Raw genomic sequence first — 21,435 nt, forward strand, 5'->3', positions numbered from 1 at the left:
AGGGAAATACACAAATATGCATTATCACATTCTGATTTCTGATTAATCAGAACAACAAACTGTACATTTTCTAATTTCTTAATGTTCGTTTAAGAAAAATAAGAAAAATAGTTTGAGTTTTCTGTTGCAGTTGTAGTTGTAGTGCCCATATAGCACTAGAGGAATACCATTTAGGGTAAATTAACCAGCATATAAAATTCTTTTTTTATTAATATCTTTTTTATTGATACTTGTCCATTATATACAAAAGTTCATACCCAATACAAAGTAACTTTTTATGATACACCATAATAAATGAAATGCTTTAAAAATCTAATCTTAAAAGGAACAGAAGAAAAAAGAAGAAAAGGGGCAAAGAGAAAGAAAAGAGAGAAAGAAAAGAAAATGAAAAAGACTTCTAGTTCTCTGTCCTGCAGACAAATATAGTATTCACTCAATAACACTAAAGTAGTCTATTTTCTATGGGACACAGGTGGTGCTGTGGTCTAAACCACAGAGCCTAGGGCTTGCAGATCAGAAGGTTGGTGGTTCGAATCCCTGCTCCTGCACGTCGAGCAGTACATGTGAAAAGGATCTAGGAGTCTTGGTTGACCACAAACTTGACATGAGCCAACAGTGTGACGCGGCAGCTAAAAAAGCCAATGCAATTCTGGGCTGCATCAATAGGAGTATAGCATCTAGATCAAGGGAAGTAATAGTGCCACTGTATTCTGCTCTGGTCAGACCTCACCTGGAGTACTGTGTCCAGTTCTGGGCACCACAGTTCAAGAAGGACACTGACAAACTGGAACGTGTCCAGAGGAGAGCAACCAAAATGGTCAAAGGCCTGAAAACGATGCCTTATGAGGAACGGCTAAGGGAGCTGGGCATGTTTAGCCTGGAGAAGAGGAGGTTAAGGGGTGATATGATAGCCATGTTCAAATATATAAAAGGATGTCATATAGAGGAGGGAGAAAGGTTGTTTTCTGCTGCTCCAGAGAAGCGGACACGGAGCAATGGATCCAAACTACAAGAAAGAAGATTCCACCTAAACATTAGGAAGAACTTCCTGACAGTAAGAGCTGTTCGACAGTGGCATTTGCTGCCAAGGAGTGTGGTGGAGTCTCCTACTTTGGAGGTCTTTAAGCAGAGGCTTGACAACCATATGTCAGGAGTGCTCTGATGGTGTTTCCTGCTTGGCAGGGGGTTGGACTCGATGGCCCTTGTGGTCTATTCCAACTCTTTGATTCTATGAAGTGCAAGTAGATAAATAGGTACTGCTCCGGCGGGAAGGTAAATGGCGTTTCTGTGTGCTGCTCTGGTTCGCCAGAAGTGGCTTAATCATGCTGGCCACATGACCCGGAAGCTGTCTGCGGACAAATGCCGGCTCCCTCGGCCAGTAAAGCAAGATCAATGCCACAACCCCAAAGTCATCCATGACTGGACTTAACGGTCAGGAGTCCCTTTACCTAGTCTATTTTCTATTAGCTAATTTTTTCAATCTTCAGATCCAGATATTATAAGTTTATTTTCTCTTTCATGCAAAAAGTCCATAAGAAGTTTCCAATCCTTAATAAATATCAATAATGATTTTTCTCTAATTAAACACATTAATTTTGTCATCTCAATTAAGTCCAATAATTTTATCAACCATTCATTTATAGTAGGTAGGGCTGTATCTTTCCATCTTTGTGCCTATAGCAATCTTGCTGCTAAAATTCTTCACCTAAGATACTGAAACCCAAAAGTATATTTACAAAATTGACAGTATACAATTGTAAAGCAGAAAAAACCCCATCACTGCGGAAAGTGTCAGTCCAATGTGTATATGTAAGCATAAGGAACGTACTAGAGGGAGCTGCAATGAGCAATGAAGCTGAGAAGCAGAAATACTGATTGCTGAGAAGCACAAAAAAGAAGTGGGCAGAGAGGAAGAGTAACACTTTTTTATACTTGTTAATATGTTGTCACTGGAAGGGATTCTGTAGAGTGGGAGTACATGACTCCACTTGCCTCAGTCTGCTACCTACATGAGTGGCACGATTTGGGGGGTGGGGGTGGAAATCCAAGGAGTGACTAAAACTTAAAGCTGTTTTTGAACATTAATCTCTCTTTTATAACTCCTAACCTCTCTTTGTTTTCTTTTATTACATGCTATTAACATTTTTTTAAAGCTGCGATTAGTATTCAACACTAGAGCTACTTAAATTAATGGACATGACTAACTTAGGTTTATTAACTTCAATGGGTCTACTCTGAGTAAGACAGTAAAACACAACCCTGTGTCCTAATCACAGAGTTGTAGAGATGGAAGAGACTCTGAGGATCATCTAGTCCAACCCCCTGCAATGAAGGAATATGCAGCTGTCCCATACAGAGATCAAACTTGCAACCTTGGCTTTATCAGCACCAGGCTCTAACCAACTGAGCTACCCAGGCTGACGATGGTAAGGTTGGTTTTTTTTAAAAGCAAACAATGAAACACAAATTTGCATAGAGGGATTGATTAATATTGATGCAACTAAGAAGATCTACGAGCCACTTGTAAATATCTGAAGAAGGAGTTATTCATGATATGAATGTACAAAGACTCAAGGGGAGATTTTAGCACTGTGGTGGTAAGAGCTTTGAGGCGGGGGAATAGGCCACAGCTTGAAGCATTTTAACGGATTATATAGGAGTGCTAGAATATGACAGTACAATGAAAGGAAACAATCCAATATTTGGTATGGGTGGAAGAGCAAAATATGCTTGACCTTCTACTTTCTTTGACCAGCTGTTAGGAAGATGGAGAGAGGAGATAGAAAGAAATGCAAGAACATATTCTTCTTGAATCTATCACAAGCAGCCATGAGGGAGCTTTGTGGCATCCATAGCAACCCAGGAACTCTCTTTTAATGGGGGTGGGGGGTATTGCTGTACTCTGCTGTAGACTTATAGTGACTAAGATAGTACCCTCTCTCCTCAGTCTGTATGTAGGAACTCAAGCTGTACTATGGTAAAGCTGCAGCACTATACTATTAGCATTCTAACTGCTGTAATATAAAAAGTGTGCCTTAGCCCATTGGCTAAACAAATCTTCTCAATTACACCCTTGGCAGTTTAAGTGGCCTGCACCCATAAGTCTTGGCTTGTTTATTTTATGAAAGGCAAAGTATAATTTGAGCACTAGTTTTCACTCATTTAAATTCATAAAAGCAGAGTTCAAAGGAGTCAGAAACAAAACCTCTTGCCTACTACAGAGCATTGCACCCACGAAACGGCCATTCCCTGAACATGGACAAAAATGAACCTTTTGAAAATAAAGAAAGGGCCACCCATACCACCAATCCGACATCCTAGCTGTAGTCATCACTGATCCTCTGGGCAGGCTAACAATGTATGGGCAATAATCCATCCTGATGCCAATCGACACAAATTAGGTGACACAATAGTCACAAGGATCACAGTAGGAGCAATGCTAGCAGCTGGAACACCTGGAAGGCTTGGCAAGAGGGGTTACATCACTGATACTCTCCCAGTAAGTCCCTTTTACTGATGCCAGCCTCCTCTGGAGGAGAGGTGGCCAAGCTGACTTTGAACCATTTGGTGGGGGTGGGGGAACATAGCCCCACCCACTCTGAATCGTATTTAAGCCAGGATGCTGTGGCCCCTTGGGAGGGCAGCAAGACTATAACTACTAGCACTGGTTAGTCCTATTATTACTAGCCTGTAAATACATATATACAGGGCAATATCAAAATTAAGTCTAGACTATTCTACTGCAACACTAACTTATCAGGTTAATTAACTGCTTTTAGTTTTCCTGATATGTTTTCTAATAAACTGTTTTCAAATTGCAGACCACTTTGGGCATATGTTTACAGCGGGAAAGTGGCGTATAAATAAACTATGTTTATAAACTTGAAAAGATACCTTATGTACACCTTCTTAAATAAACAGACAAGGTTCTGGGAATAGATGAGGACAAAGAAATTCACAGATCCAATTAAACCTCCTTTCTGTTACATTTAAAAACATTGATAAGGAAAGTGTGTCACAGGAACTCCACTATTAACATTACATATTGGATAAGATTTGAATAAACAGTAGCTGAAAACATTAATTTATGTCCAGATCAACCAAGATTTAACGGTCTTTTCTGATTTATGAGTCTCAGACATTAGCTGCACATTCTATATTTCTCTAAGCAATATTTCAATCAAACTTGAGACCCATATAAGTAGCATAAATGACAACATTGGAGTTAAATACAGGCTTAAAGTTAAAGCAACTTTAAAGTGCAACTATTTGCAACCAGAAATTTGAGAACTTCTTTCCCTGCAGTGTTCTTCTAAACCACTCGAACCAACAACATAGCATATTATACTTCAATGGGATATTGAGGCCACACATATACAACTAAATACAATACAATGCAGTCCTAAATACAGCCACATAAGCAAACTGGCTGTAATACCAATGGTATAACTATATCTGGATAAACAACATTTATGCAGGCATGGCCAAACTTGGCCCTCCAGATGTTTTTGGACTGCAACTCCCATCATCCCTAGCTAACAGGACCAGTGGTCAGGAATGGTGGGAATTGTAGTCCAAAAACATCTGGAGGGCCAAGTTTGGCCATGCCTGGTACAGCATTGATGCCAAGCCCTTCACAGCTCTTTTTAATGGGGGAACACTCATGAGGTAGGTTTGGATGTCTTTTCCATAATCTGAGATCTCAGATCAGGTGGAGGGCTGGCCCAAGATACCTTAAGGACAAGGCCCCTGCCCCAGCCTCATTTTATGTACAGAAACTGAACAGATTGGATAGGGACAGGACAGCATCATCCACCACAGCTGAGGATAGCAGGTTAGTTTAGAAGGTGTAGTTAAGTTCATGTGGCACCTACAGCTCTGTGCTCCAACAAAAGGGTACAACTGGAGGGCTGCTGACACCATCTCCCCAGCATCTGCCACCTGAGGTCGTCCTCCCTCTGCCAACCTCATATATGCAGTTCTCCATCCATGTTTGGATCATCAAAAGTACAAGGTCACAGAAACAGTCCTGATAGGTACCCCAACCACCAACTCCACACAAATTACAGAAACATTATCAGAGATGATGTGTGTCTGGAATAGGTAACCATATCCCTTTTCTGACAGTTGATTTTGGAGGACAGGAATGCTTCCTGCTGGAGTTCATGGGCACAGCAAAATATGTATGTATATTTTTATTAACACACTTGTGATTATTTTGTAACTTAGAATTTGCCAAAGCCAAAAGGAATAACATCTCTAGTTTCTCAAATTTTACTTTCTAAGGTGGAACTAATGGTTTTGCATTATATTCAGGTGGAGCAAACTGGAATGTTATAGGCGTGGTCCTTGGGCACCTGCTAAGCATGAAGTTTGATCTTCCAACTAGCACCAAAATGTTTCTGCTAGTCATTGAAAGGCTGGGCTGTACAAAAGGTTTCACAAAAGGTTTCAAATGTGAGTTTAAGGAAATAAACTTTATTCACAAGTTTAATTCTGCTTCAGTTCAGCCATCAAAAGGAAAATGCCCATTCTCCCAAGAAAAGATCTGCTGTCTTTGGAGCTTTTGCCTCATACTCCATTCAGGTTTAAGTTCAGAGCCATGCAACACAAAGCTAGGGAGAACGCAATGTTCAGCCCAGAAGGACTTCCCACAGGAAATCTAAGCCGAGAATTCTGGCTGTATCTGCCCATGCATAACTGAAGAGTTCACAGTTACAGCTCCACTAACAGCAATGATTACTAACAATTACAATCACTGAGGCTGCAGGTAGATGGTTTTTGAAAATCCTAAACCAGGTAGGAATACAAAGCAAAAATAGCCCTTTCCACTAAACAGCACTTAGGAATAGCATGAAGGCATTTTCTCAACTCTGGATTGACATTCTCAATGACAAACAAAAAGTTGAGAGCATATTCCAGGTAGCACAAGACACCATGCCTCTATCTGAAGGTACATTCACACAAGTCAAGCAATAACTCTTGTGGGAGCTCCCACAAGACTGCCTGGATTAAGCCTATACTGCTATGCTAGGACCCATAATATACTGGAAGAATATACTGAGGACGTATGTGAGAGAGACATAATGATATGGGGAAAGCTACAGGCCACTTTTAGCTTGCACAGCATCCATAGCACCTCGTTCCCAGGGGCAGTCTTGACAGACAGCAGTCAGATATCACATATGCATGCTGGGCTCCACACTGTTCCTAGCTAGCCGGGTGGATGGAGGAAACCAGAGTCCAATCTCCTCTGCGACTGCTAGACGGAAATGCTTTCCACTGACAGACATGGGGATAGAGACCTTCGAGGCAGACGGTCCAGCCTTTCAGCTGCAAAGAAAAGTGTTCGCACGAACACCGCCCAGGCCTGCCAAGCTGAGGATCCGTGTCCTAAAGGACCTTCCTCCCCAGTTCTTACACCTGCCCAGAGCTGCCACAGCTGAACCAGAGCTCCAGACTCCTCCACATCTCCTCCTCCTGGAGTTTCCCCCCTGTTTCCTCCTCTTCCCCAGTCCCCGCCGGAGGGGATCACGTCTACATGCCTTAAGCCCCGGAACCAGTTTTCAGGGTCAGGTCTCAGCGCCGGGACACGAGGAACGCCGACGCAGAAAAGAGTTCCCCTGGGCATGTGCAGAGCGCCCGTTGAACCTGCAAGCGCGTCAGGGGTCAAGGGGAAGGAAAGGCTTCCCCCCACTCAGAGGGCGTGACTTTCAGGGGTGGGGGGCTCAAGCCCCGGCCCCTCTGGCGCCGGAGGGCCTGAGGCGCCGAGCCCCGCCGCTGCCGCCCCGCCCCGCGAGCGCCCCCCGAGCTCCCCGCTCCTCCGGCCACCGGCCCGCACCTTCTTGGGCGCCTTGGTGAGCGTGGACATGAAGGAGTACTTCTCGGCGTCCTCCATCTCCTTCGTCTGCTTCAGCTCGTCGCCGGCGGCGGCGTCCGGCACAGAAGACATCGTGAGGGCGAGCGCGGAAGCGTCCGGGCGCCGAGGCCGAAGGCAGCTGCTGCTTCTCACCGGCTCCGCCGCGACCTCCCTCTGCAACCGCCAAGACTGCGGCCGCCGCGCTTCAGCAAGGGGCGGGGCCAAGGGGCCAAACACGTCACCACGCACGCTCGGAGTCGCCCGCGAGCCGCTCGCACACGCACAGGTCGGGCACGCGACGCCTTCGCTCAAGGATCTGGCGGAGGAGTCTCGCTTTCAGGGGCTGCAGCGCCACTTGGCGGAAGGCGCCGCGAAATGGCCGTAGCCTGAGCTTCGGTGATTGCGACCAGTCGTTGCGCATTGTGCCTCCCTAAGAGCAGGGCCGGCCCAAGGCATCTTGGACCCCAAAATGGCATTCCCCTCGCCACCGCAGCAAAAAGGGGTGAGGGGAGATCTACATCAGGAACAAGGGGGGAAGTAACATCAACATAAGGATCTGATGTCTCATGGATCCTGCTGCTTAAGACAATTGCCTCATGTGGTTTCATGGGTGGGCTGGCCCTGCTAATACTGTAGTGTATTATTAATTTATTTGTTGCTTTAAAGGTAAAGTGCAAGGGACCCCTGACCATTAGGTCCAGTCGTGACCGACTCTGGGGTTGCAGCGCTCATGTCGCTTTATTGGCCGAGGGAGCCAGCGTACAGCTTCCGGGTCATGTGGCCAGCATGACTAAGTCGCTTCTGGCGAACCAGGACAGGGCACAGAAACGCCGTTTACCTTCCTGCCGGAGCAGTACCTATTTATCTACTTGCACTTCGTGCTTTCGAACTGCTAGGTTGGCAGGAGCAGGGACTGAGCAATGGGAGCTCACCCCATCAAGGGGAATCGAACCACCGACATTCTGATTGGCAAGTCCTAGGCTCTGTGGTTTAACCCACAGTGCCACCCGCGTCCCATATTTGTTGCTTTAAGGAGCAACAAAAGCACTCTCAAAGCAACTTACAAAAATGTAAATACTAACTAACACTTAAAATGTAATAGCGTTTAAAATATTAAATAGCACTGCTCCTGGTGGCTGTTGGATGACTGTTTCAAGTGGCTGGAAGAGCTGTCAGATTTTTTCCACGAGCTGGTACAGTCACACTGGGGATTTTGCACTTTCGGAGGCATATCAGTCTGACTCCTGGTCAAGCACAACCCCAATGTCTTTGAAAGGACACAGTTCCATTTTATCTCTTTTATTTACGATTTGTATTTATTTCATAAAATGTATACACCATTTGATTGTAATAAAGTTCAAAGCGGTTGACAAAAAAGATCAAACAATAAAATCGGGAAATTCACAACCATACTTTAAAACATACAAAAGTTAAAATACAGATTAGAATTACCTCAACTTTCTAAGCATCTGCATAGGCTTCTCTAAACATAAATGTTTTTAGCAGGCACTGTAAAGAGTACCACGAACTTGATCTCATTAGGCAGGAAGTTCCAAAGTGCAGGTGTTGCCACACCACACTTTTTATGAACTCATCTGTCAAAGGCATCTGTGCTCTGGGGCATTAGAGATCTGTTTGGAAAGACTCACTAAGCAGAACTCTGCTCTCACCTTCCCATGATTTTGGGTCTGTTCCCTCTCCCGCCAGCACCAACTCCTTACACATATATACGACCAGATGTAATGTTTTAGACTCTTCCAGTTTAATCATTTCTCTTTGATTTCCCCATGCTTGTTCATGGTCTAAAGGCTATGAAATAAATAATGAGGATCATACAAAAAGTGATCATACACTATTTATACATATTAATTTATTCATTCATAGTTTATTAAATTTGTCAGTTGCTTTCTCTTGCCCAGGGCAACCCAAAGTAACTTACAACCAACCAAACAGACCCCACATAAACCCCACATGGATACATTACAACCAAGAGGGAAGAGAAACCCATTAAAAACATCCCACCCACTTCTAAAAGGCCACAGACAGTCAAAGGCCACAGACCTGCTTATAGAAGGAAGTTTTTGCTTGGCCCCTAAAGATATATAATGATGCTGGCAGGCAAACCTCCCTGGGGAGAATATTCTACAGACAGGGAGCCACTGCAGAAAAGGCCCATTCTTGTGTTGCCACCCTCCGGACCTCTCATGGAGGAGTCACACAAAGAAGGGCCTTGGATGATGAATGTAGGGTCCAGGCTGGTTCATATGGGGAGAGGTGGTCCCTGAGGTATTGAGATCCTGAGCTGTCGGGCCAGGAATCACATTATACAGTATGCTCAAGCTGCCTGCTGAATTCTACAACAGCTGAAGTTTCCCAATCATCTTTGGAGGCAGCCTCATGTATAATGGGTTGCAGTAACTTTGAGGTTACCAGAGCATAGGCAACAGAAGTTAGACTATCCCTGTCCAGGTAGTGACAGGGCCACCAGCCAAAGCTGATGCTACCGAGGCCACCTGAGCCTCAAACGACAGCAAAGGACCTAGAAGTAACCCCCAAGCTACACACCCACTCATTCACAGGGAGTGCAGACATACCCACTCATTCACAGGAAGTGCAGACCCTCCAAGGATCCCTATGTTCCAGGGATGTCCCTGATTTAGAGAAGTCGTCCTGGTTTCTGATTTGATCCCAGAACGTCCCGCTTTTCCTTAAGATGTCCCTATTTTGTGGCTTAGGGCCCTCGTATTTATGGGACCGCCTCTCCAGAGGATCTTAAGGTCCATGAATAATCATAGTTTAGAGGTCCTGGGCCCTAAGGAAGTTAGATTATCCTTCACTAGGGCCAGGGCCTTCTCAGTGATGGCTCCGACCTGATGGAATGCTCTGTCCCATGAGACCAGGGCCATGCAAGATTTAACTTCCTTCCGCAGGGCCTGTAAGACAGAACTATTCCACCTGGCTTTCAATTTGAATTTAGCCTGATCTTTTATTCCCCTTTCTTCCCTCCCCCTCCTCTTTGTATGAAGATTACCCGCTCTGGGATCCCACAGCTAATTCTCCCCTGGTCTCCTTGCTGGCCCAAATAGGACTAATTTAGGCAGCTAGCCCTGGTGATCATCTAATGTTATTGGATGGATTTCACCCCTAAATTGATTTTTGATTTTATTGTTATTCACGTTTTATACCGTATATTATGCTATTTTTTTGTAACATCAATTAAGTGTTTTAAATTTGTTGTTAGCTGCCCTGAGCCCAATTTTCTGAACTGGGAAGGGCGGGGTATAAATAAATTTTATTTTTATTTTTTTTATTTTTATTTTTATTATTATCGTTGGAGAAATGTTGGGGGTATGGTAGGATGTCCCTATTTGCATTGGAGAAATGTTGGAGGGTATGGAGTTATTCGACTCCCAAGCCGCCTGAAGGCAATTATGTATAAAGAAGGGTTTTTTTAATGTTTAATATTTTATTATGTTTTTATAAATGTTGGAAGCTGCCCAGAGTGGCTGGGGCAACCCAATAAGATGTGTGGGGTTTAAATAGTAAAAGTATCATTATGGAACGGGACGTCCCTATTTTCACTGGAGAAATATTGGAGGGTATGGGAGTGTAACCCTATCAAGAGCAGCAACCTCCCATCAACTCTAGGGAACTGTCCAGTAACAGTATACTGTCCAGTAACAGTTGACCGAACCCACAGGTGCTCATCAATGGTTCCTCTTCATCCTGGAGAAGAGTGACTAGTGGGGTGCCACAGGGTTCTGTCTTGGGCCCGGTCTTATTCAACATCTTTATCAACGATTTTGATGATGGACTCAAGGGCATCCTGATCAAATTTGCAGATGACACCAAACTGGGAGGGGTGGCACCCCAGAGGACAGGATCACACTTCAAAACGACCTTGACAGATTAGAGAACTGGGCCAAAACAAACAAGATGAACTTTAACAGGGAGAAATGTAAAGTATTGCACTTGGGCAAAAAAAATGAGAGGCACAAATACAAGATGGGTGACACCTGGCTTGAGAGCAGTACATGTGAAAAGGATCTAGGAGTCTTGCTTGACCACAAACCTTCCTCTGGAACGTATCCAGAGGAGGGCAAACAAAATGGTCAAAGGCCTGGAAACGATGCCTTATGAGGAACGGCTAAGGGAGCTGGGCATGTTTAGCCTGGAGAAGAGGAGGTTAAGGGATGATATGATAGCCATGTTCAAATATATAAAAGGATGTCATATAGAGGAGGGAGAAAGGTTGTTTTCTGCTGCTCCTGAGAAGCAGACACGGAGCAATGGATCCAAACTACAAGAAAGAAGATTCCACCTAAACATTAGGAAGAACTTCCTGACAGTAAGAGCTGTTCGACAGTGGAATTTGCTGCCAAGGAGTGTGGTGGAGTCTCCTACTTTGGAGGTCTTTAAGCAGAGGCTTGACAACCATATGTCAGGAGTGCTCTGATGGTGTTTCCTGCTTGGCAGGGGGTTGGACTCGATGGCCCTTGTGGTCTATTCCAACTCTATGATTCTATGAGTACCTCAGTCTTATCTGGATTGAGCTTCAATTTATTGGCTCTCATCTAGTCCATTACTGAGGCAAAACATTGGTCCAGCACATCCACTGTGTGTCATCAGCCTCGATCCTATGCATGTTTATTCAGAAGCAATTTACACTGAGGCTTTCTCCCTTATAAGGGTTGTAACCTGAGGTACCATAATTTTTGGGTCAGCCCTGAGGGCAGTAGCATCTGGTCTTGAGAAGAAGGAGATGATGTAGTCAAGAGCAAACAGATCACAATATACTGAAATGAACATCTCCTTGGACATTGCATTGCTGACCTTAAGATGGCAATGTTGCACTTCTCTATACAGTTTCTGCCAAGTGTTGGTCCTTTAGAAGCCACAGATGCTCCCAGAGGCCTCTTGGTCCTTAATAAGGCATCTAGATTCCAGGTCTTGAAAACGAAATGGACACATGAGCTTCCTTGAGCATGGTTCTACTCTTCAGTGCCTTCACTCACTGCTTTATGACTTTTCAAGTTTTCTCCCAGTAAAGGTGGATACGATGGCACCCTTTCCAGGTTTTGATTTATTGAGCAACGAGAAGCCTTTGCATTTGGTCTCATGAAGGCCCAGGTACCATTTATGCTCCTAATCCTGAAGACATTTGCGTTAGCATTAGTTTCAGTTAAGAAGGATTTATGTCCATCAATAAAACTCATTCAGTTGTACAGATTTCCTACACAGTTATTTCTCTGGGGTGGATCAATCACTTAAATCTTTTCAGAATCAACCTGACTTGCAGGTATGTTATGTGCAACCAAATCTCTGAGTGGTAAGAGATTCCAAGCATCCCAACAGAAAACCTTGGATTTGATTTCTTGAAATTAGTGTCACTGGAGGTGGATAGCATTTTCTGTGATATGAGGTTTATTTACACATATCAAAGATTCACAGCACCAGTGCTTTAACTGAACCTGCTTCACTATTAGTTTTCTAGGAGGTGGCACCAAAGCCACAGCTTTGTAATCTCAAAGAAAGCAAATCAGGCCTCTATGTATTTCCAGCTCCAGGACTGGCAGCTCTTTGTCTTTTTGATACACACACACACACACACACACAGACACACACCCTCTCCAGCAAGGGGACTTGCCCACTTCAGCTCATCTTCCAGAAATATTGTCAGCTTACATAATGAAACCAAACAGTTAATTTACTGTATTTTGACAGTGTTAGCAGTCTCTTTTTCTGCTGTATCCCATCTTACAGCTAATAGAAGCACAGAAGGGGACCCCAGAAGCCCATTTAGTATGTCCCCCACACTAGAATTGTAGAATTGGCCTGAGGGTCATCTCATCCAACCGCTTGCAATCAATTAAATCACTGGTCCTTTAAGGGAATGCAAAGTATTTATTTCTTTATCTGCGCTTCCAATGAACTTGTTCAGAGGCACACCTAGGCTCCCTTGCACCCTTGGCACGGAGCTGTATGGGCGCCTCTGAAGCCAGGAGAGACCATGGACCAAAAACTCTTAAAGTTTGCTTTTTGTCACCTTTCACACTCCACCAGTGACTTTCTCCATGGCCATTGGGGTCGGGTCTGCTCTGCTCCACCTCCCTCTGAACCTGTTAAAGAATTAAGCAGCAAGGGAAAGGGAAAGGGAGGAGAACGTAGCATGAATTCAGAAGTTGAAATGTAAGGGAATTACATTCAAGATGGCCTGTGAGGTCAAAACCATTCATGTATGGAAACAAGCTTATGAACGTTTCTGAAAAAAATGACTGCACAGCTATGGGTTATTTCCCGCCCCCCTCCAACCCCAAAGCAAGCCCTGAGACCTCAGCTGATAGCACCTTAAAAGCAAATAACTAAGTGTAAAGCCACAGAGAGTCTCCAGAGGAAACCACAGAGCTGTATTCTTGGAAACAGCTTGTCGCAGCTACTCAGAATCTGCTGTGATCATTATCATGGACCAGTGTCATGATGTGCAAGCCTGGCTGTTTCAAGCTTTCAAGCTTTCTTGTCAGCTGTCTGAAAGGCTTTTTAAGGTGTCCAAGGGGATCACCTTATGGAAACAGCCAATATTAAATTATTTCGTAAATGTTTAGGTGCTAGAATCCCAGGGCAGAGAACAATAAAAGCAATAAAAGTCAGTACAATAAAAACTATATTAGGTCAGTGTTGTTACAGATCTGGGGTAACAGCATTTAGGGGTGAATGTTAGAAATTAATAAATGGTAGAATTTAGATAGTATTTGTTTAGAGTATTGAAGGGAAGGTTCCAGGCCACTGAAAAATACAGGCTGAGCTGCGTTTCCAGGCCAGGGCCTCACCTGGGATAGAAGAAGTCATTAAAAATGACAAAAACGGTCCTGGAAGCAAGTCGATAACCCATCCATGAAAACCATCATCAGGGCAGAGAGGGCAGTTCCCATGGTTACTGTGGACAGAGAAAGGTCTAGGATTTCAGCTTCCATGACTACAGGGGAGAGGGAGGCTGTGCCCACAGGGAAAAGGTGCCTCATGGTTTTTCTGGCAAGGGTCTTTGGAAAGGAGAAGGGTGGAGGCAGAACTGCATGAGCTGCTGCTACGAAGGCCAGAAACATATTGGCAAGTTGGCACAGAGATGGCACGCAGGATGCCTTGGACTCCAATGCTGCACTGCTGTGGGGAACAAGCCCTTCTTGAGATTTGATGCCAGGGCCGTCTTAAGCATATCCGGTGCCATGGTGCAAAGATCCCTCCGCCCCCCCCCTTTCCAGAGTTGTTGACCTTTTTAAGGGGGACGGACCCCAAAGTTGTTGACCTTTTTAAGGAAAGGTTCCCCAGAGTTGTTGACCTGGGCTTGGGAATTCCACAAGATTTCACTACAGGGAAGGAGAGACAAGAGCTGGGGGTGGGGGGAACGTACCCCTTCCTTTACTGGATAGAAAGTGGGACAGAGGAAAGCAGGAAGGAGAGGGCATTTAACCCAACAACGGAGAGGAGAGGAGGAGGGTGGTCAGGAAGCTGTCAGCATCCCAGCCAAAATCGTTCCCACCCGCCTCTTCGGGGCTCCCCTCCCGCGCTCCTGCCATGCACAGGAGGCTTGGGAGGCAAGCTGCACGCCCGGGCCACACGACTGAGCGAAGGAGAGTGCAGCTAGGAAATAGGGAGGAGCAGGAGGGCAAAAGCAAGCCGACCAGAAGACTGAGAGAGCGAGTGCAGCACAGGGGAAAGGAGGAGGAGGAGAAGGAGCCTCACGTGTGCCTCCTTTCGTTTCATTCCCATCCCCAAGAAGGCCTCGGCTCCCAAAGAGGAGCCATGAGCTGCGCTTGCACAGCCGCCCAGTTTAGAGAAGCGCGCGCGCGCGCGCACACACACACCCTCACAACCCCGCCAGCGAACAACTATTGCGTCACCCAGGATGCAGGAGCACTGTGCATGCACGGGGTGAGTGGATTTTAGGAAAACAGGAAGCCGCTGGAAAAAGCGGCGCAGCTCCCCTACTCGCTGGGGCGCCCCTGAGAGGCCAGTGCTGTGGCGCAATGCACCACTAAGCCCTATGGGAAAGACGGCTCTGTGTGATGCTCTCAACTCTCTCCAAAGTAGACGCAGGTGTGAATATGTGTACAATAAACCATATTTCCTAAGGGCACTCGTCTCCCTTGCGTCTTGGTTTCCCAATGGAATCTCAACCCTGGATGAGTTCCCGGAACCCCCGGAATCTCGTGCAGCCATTCAGTGGAGATTGCAGTGGCTTGTAACAATATGAATCACAGCAGCAGCCCAAAGCTGGTAATCCCTAAAAGCCAGCAGCCCATTTTATAAAACATCCATCCACACCTGATCAGCTCCAAAAGATCCAGAATTGCCTGAGGATAAATAAATAAAAAGGGCTTTGCAACAAGGAGGTTGAAAGGTCGGCGCTATGTATGTTAGCAGACCTTAGCATTAGGCAGAAAGAGGCAGCCTGCTCAGGCAGTTTAATTTGGGTGTCATGAGGAATTGTTAGTAATTTAATTTATCATTATATGCTTGCTGCCAGGAAAGGGAGAGGCCCTTGTGGAATTCTGTCTCAGGTGCCAGAATAACAATGACTTCATTCATTGGCTGAAAAGACTGAAAGGTGCAAATGGGCTCATATCCCACAAAGCAGTTGCTTTGAATGCTGCTTACATATTTTGCTTCATAACTTTCATTCTAAAGGGATAGGGCCAGACCTGAAGGTCTGGCAAACCTATTCCCCTGCAAACTAGAAAGCACTTGAAATATAGCACCAGCTAGGGTCCAGATAAACCAAGAACTTCATTATTGCAAAGTAGGCTAACTGGAGTTTTAAAGATTTGTGGCTCTGGTGTAGATCTTGATTCAAGATCTTGTAAGCAGGAGAAAAGGAAGCACAATGAGGTCTGATTGCTGAGAAGTCAGGGACTGTGGCAAGAACAGGCAGTTAGTGGCTTAGCAGAGTGGGATAGCAGAAAGGAACGGTACAGGGCCAAGAAATGTGAAATGGTTACAAAAAGGAGAATGCCAAGCACAGGGAATGAAAGAAGGATGGAAACAGGGAATGAGGAAGTGGAAAGAGGAGGATGCCCTTTGGAGAACTGGGGCCATAATGGAGAAGTAGGTCAGGTTTACTTAATGTGCCCCAAAGTCTGGTGCTAAACATGGTATCACTTCCTCAGTGTAGGAAGCGATCCATTGTTGTGTGAGGAAACAAGAGATGCAATTAAAATTCAGTGTGATTGTGCCACATCCACCCTATGCATTTACAGCACTGTGGTGCCACTTTAGTAGTCATCACTTCCACCACAACCCCACCCTCCAATCCTGGGAACTGTAGTTTGCCTGGCCTGTACCACCACCAGTTGCCACTCCTCCACCTCCAACTCAAGGGCTCATATGAAAGACGTGTGCCTTTTGGTGCTGAGCTCCTGCAGGAACCAGTTGACTTGCGTAAGAGCTCGGCACTGAAAGCGGGACATGTAATCAGAAGCCAGAACGGCTTCTCTTATGCCGGGGTGTCCCATTCAAATCAGGACTGTTGACAGGTGTGCAATCGTAGACCCACTCACCAGGGCCAAGCTATTTATTTATTACCTTTCTGCACTGCCCATACATATTGTTATAATAATAATAATAATAATAATAATAATAATAATAATAATAATCTATTTCCCCAGCCATACTGGGCAGCTTCCAGCAAAACAAAATAAGTCATCAAATATTGAAAGCTTCCCTAAACAGGGCTGCCCTAAACATCTTATATATACAGTATATTGTTACAGATATGAGGTAACAGAGTCTATTAGTGAATAGTAGATAATAATAAATGATTTGATTATTTCGAATCTGGAAGGAAAATACAAGCTGCAGAGGAATTCCTGGGTTAGCCTATGCAAAAAATGACCTGGGCAAGCTGCATCACACATCAGTAGACCAGTTTAAAACATCAACATCACTGGATGACCCCTCAGGGGAAAACTGGGTTGTGATGATAAAATTAGAGGTGGTGGTGGCAGTCCCTGCGTTTTGTATAGGCATAAAATCTTCTCTCCTAGGCTGAACTCAAGGGAGTTTTTCAGCAGATGCCACGAGCACATAGTACTCATTGGCTGGAGAACCACCTCTTTCCTGAAGTGCCTTTCCCATGGTTATTATTTTTAAAGATTGCATTTTTTAGAAAGGGGTGAGGAATCAATACATATTTGATTAAGTGTAAACATGGTACTTTAGTTAAAAATAAAAAGGCAGACTGGCCCCTCCCCCCACACACATACTCTCTGGAAAGGAAGGGGAAGACAGACTACAGAATCTGCAATCTATTTGTGCGCTAATATGTCAGTCAGTCAAACAAATTTGCAAATGGAGAGAGAAGCCAGGCTCAAGCAGCAGGAGAAATTTTAAATATGCAGCTACTCCTGATTTGCATGTATATTGCTGGCAACCGAAAGCTTGGAATCTAGGTTTTTGGATTGAAATATGTGAGAGGCAGAAGCCCACAAAGGAAAGAAAACACTTGATATCCATCTTGAAGGCAGGGAGCCATATCTGTCTTCCCAAGTCACTTGCGGCAGAAGCTTAGCCTATGGCAGCCCTCCCAACACGGGCCATGTAAAAAATGAGGCAAAGGAAATCATCCGTCTTCAGGCTCCAGGCAGGCCCAGGTGGCTGCCCAGATCCACTCCAGAACACACTAGGAGGGAGTTTAAATAAAGACAGCGTGAGAGAAGGCCATTCTCTACATTGAAAGGACGTGCAGTTGTGAAACAGACATAGAACATGAAAATTATGGCATCTTTAACTGAATCGTCGGTCTTTAATCTTAATAGTTGTGGCTTTTATTTATTTGTTTTGTTTACGAATTGCTTCCTATGAAACATCTCAAAGCGATTTCACAACACAATAAAAGTACATGTAGAAGGACTGCATAAATAAGCTGAAACAAGTGCAGACCACCTCAAATCCAACGCAGATACCCACTGGCATAAGAATTTCCATTCAGAAACTTGTTGAAAGAGGGGAGGCTTCAGCAGATGCCTAAGAGACAATAGAGACAGTACTTGTCTGATATGCAATGGGAGGAAGTTCCATAGCGTAGGTGGCACCTTGATAGTGGGCCAATTCTGGCGTTGTACAGATTGGATCTACTGATCAGATGCCCTCTCCTGCAAAGTGCAGTGATTGGTTGGGTGTATAAGGAGTGAGATGATCATTTAGGAACCTGATTCCAAGATTTATAGGGCTTTGCACACCAGGACCAGGACCTCAAATTTAGCCTGGAAGCTAGTGCAATTATTTTAACAACAGTGTAACATGATGGTGGAGACACACCTTTCTATCCTGGCCTTTGCCACTGCAAGATGTATTTTCAGCCTGTTTTGGGGACTGATATCTGTTTTAATTGTTTTTAGTTCTGAATTTAAAACTGTTGTAACCCACCCAATGAATTGCGGATGAAGAGTGGGTAATAATGAATAAAATAGATCATAATTATAGTTACTATTAGCCCCAGTGAACAGCTGAGGTGCTGCATTCTGCACTCGCTGCAGCTTCTGGGGCAACTTCAGATAGCCCCACAGAGAACGTATTGCAATAATCCAATCTGGACAACAGTGGCCAAGCTTCCAACTCTACAATTCTATGAAAGCTGGTAAAAGGGCACTCCTGGGCACTGAGGTCACGTGGCAGAGATTGAATTATGGGGACTGTATTGAATACCTTGTCATTGTTTTCTATCAGAATTGTTTCCTGTGACTCATTCGGGTTTCCTGACCCTTATCCGATGCTACAGCAACTTATCTGCACCTGACTCAGCACTACTCTTAAACTGCTCTTAAAATTTTCAAACCATCACTGCCACACTGATTACAGAAAAAAACTGTAAGGAAGTGGTATAAGCCTCAGAGAAAGAGAATGCCTGCTATATCTTTGCAAATGCTACTTGGAAATATAATTTACTTCTTTAATTGTTGTAGTTTGTGAAGGACTGAAGCTCTGACGAATCCCAATGAACACTTAATTTCCTTTACTTTCCTGTTGGGCAGAATTTGCTCTACAGACACTCCTTAGAGCTTACAAGGACAAACCAGAGAACTCACAAGCTTGAACTGGGTCTTGAAGATAACATCTCAGTGTTGCTGCCAGATGCACAAGGTACTGTGCTTCAGGGAATGAGGGTGTGCAGCTATGCTCATTTCCCATAGATTATCAGCTTCTCTGGGTTCCAGGAATTCATCTGGAGAAATCTGATCCATTTGTTTCAGAAAAGCTCCACAACCACTTTCCCTCTCTAGCTTAGCCATGCCCACAGGCAGCAAAGGGCCTTCCTACTTAATAATCCTCAGCTATGAGTCTCTTTTCTCTCCGCTTGGTAAGCTAATTTGCTTGCTTTGAATAATCAAAGAATGGATCCAGGTACAATTATTTGTCGTGGTGCCAAAAAGGCATTTGACAAGATTTATTATCAATTTATGTTTATTACTTTGGAGAGATTTGGATTCCCCTGAAGAATTTATAAAGCTAAAACTCCAGTAAGGACAAGTAGAATCCTTTTGGGTCCATTATATTTAGAGAAAGGCACAAGACAGGAACACCCTCTTTCTCCATTGATGTTTGATTTATGTTTGGAACCACTGGCATGTGCAATTAGCCAGAACAGAGAGATGTATGGCTTTGTGCATGTGAAAGTGGAATTTCAGAGCATACAATAAATTGGCCAAAATCTGAACTATAGTCAGTGGGCAAGTGTAAATTTTCTGCTTTGTATACTGGTTGGTGTTTTCATTGGTGCTCCTGTTTAGGAATTTGGGTTTAAATCAGATTAAAAATTAAATCAGATTAAAACAAGATGAAATAAAAAAAAATTCTTCCAGTAGCACCTTAAAGACCAACTAGGTTAGTTCTTGGTATGAGCTTTCGTGTGCATGCACACTTCTTCAGAAAGCTCATACCAAGAACTAACGTAGTTGGTCTTTAAGGTGCTACTGGAAGGAATTTTTTTTATTTTGACTATGGCAGACCAACACAGCTACCTATCTACTACTAAAACAAGATGGTAATGGAAATCTCTAGGGACTTAGAAAGAGGAGCATTATTTAAACTTACTATTTTAGTTTAGGTTAATAGACTTAAGATAACTGTTCTGTCATGAATAATAAATGTGCTGCATGGCATTTCTTCCTATATACATAAAAATGTAAGGTGTCAGCATGCTGCAGGTAGCACAACCACCAATAGGTGGCCATGCCACCTGTAGTGTGAGGGATGGCAGGCAGGCAGGCAGGTGAGCAAGAGAGCATGCAGCCTGGGAGACAGACAGTCCAGGTGAGCTGTTTCATGGAGTCCAGGGTGGGGAGTTGCTGTGAACTGTCTTCATTAAACACACCTGAGTAAGGCTTAACAGAAGGAGAGACACTTCACACAGCCATGTAGCAAGCTGCTCTGTGAAGCACCTCACTCATCCTTTCAGGTCCTGTGGGCACAATTGCAAGCTGCATAAACTGTGTTCGGCACCATGCATACACAAGCACACAACACAACCTTATTCTGTTAGCTACAATATGCTTCTTTTAAGTGTAATTTCAACAGGGGGAGGGGACCCTGTGGGTGCCAGGGAAGGCCTCTGTGGGCACATGTGCACCCATTGGCAACCCTTGTCCTAACAAGTGCTAACACTGCCAACAATGTTCAGCATGGGTATCGCAAGCATCTGCCCAAACAATCCTTGTATAGTGCATGTTGCTCAGTCACCATGTCAGGTTGTGGGAATACACATTTAGTTTCCCATCTACCACACCCATTGCAAGTGGGGAGGGGCATTTTGCTGGAGTCTCCACATATTTCTCCGGTCTTCCCCAAACAAAACTGCAAACAGATCCCTGCCTCACAGCAAGGCTTTACAACAGGAGGATAGAATCTAGCGCTGCTGGCTTTTTAATCTGAAAGGGTCCCAAAAATCATTCTGGCATTTAAAAAAAAAAAAAGTGCAGCCTACATTTACATAGGATCAAACTACCGTACTTTCTTCAAGTTAGGCTCCGTTTCAGGCTAGTTCCAAGTTGACTCTGCCTCCAGTCAGGGCCGGATTTAGGTTTGATGAGGCCTTAAGCTACTGAAGGTAATGGGGCCCTTTATATGTCCAGCTGTCCTTTCCCAACAACAAATTGTCACTGTTTTGTATGTTGAATATATGGTAATTTATGGACCTAATAGGTATCTAAAGCCATTTGCACATAACAAAATATGTATTTTATTAAAGTAATTGTTGAACTGAAATACAATTAAGAAGTAGTATATTAATAGTGAAATAATTATTAAGCTCTTAACTGTATGCAGGTTTTATTTGTTTTTTATCTTATATTTTGAAATGTACATCCAGGTGTTTTTTCCCCCTCTAATTTTTTGGGGGACCCCCAAGAGAGTGGGGCCTTAAGCTATAGCTTGTTTAGCGTATATGTAAATTCTGCACTGCCTCCAGTTCTCATTTTGCAACGTTTTGCAACTCCAGCTTGTTATAAATGAATTGTCAGTTTCTTTCTGTTGCATTCTGGAAAAGTGTGTTGCAATGTTCACATTCTATGCCCCACCCTGCGTTGACA

The 21,435-nt window shown here is 44.3% G+C and overlaps 1 protein-coding gene across 3 annotated transcripts in view; it reads right to left on the reverse strand.

Moving 5' to 3' along the window:
* The window catches only part of AHCYL1 (adenosylhomocysteinase like 1), a gene marked incomplete at its 3' end in the record, with an annotated part of 50,751 nt that extends 43,679 nt beyond the window's left edge, over window positions 1–7,072 (reverse strand). For all 3 annotated transcript variants that reach the window (XR_014221252.1, XM_082228481.1, XM_082228482.1), the window contains exon 1: window positions 6,842–7,072. Coding sequence is in view for 2 of the 3 variants with exons in the window: in XM_082228481.1 (XP_082084607.1) it covers window positions 6,842–6,952 (111 nt within the window). The remainder of the gene's footprint in view (window positions 1–6,841) is intronic.
* Between the last annotated feature and the right edge of the window lie 14,363 nt (window positions 7,073–21,435).

This window comes from Podarcis vaucheri, assembly GCF_965113315.1.
Source record: "Podarcis vaucheri genome assembly, chromosome: 6".
Lineage (NCBI taxonomy): Eukaryota > Metazoa > Chordata > Lepidosauria > Squamata > Lacertidae > Podarcis > Podarcis vaucheri.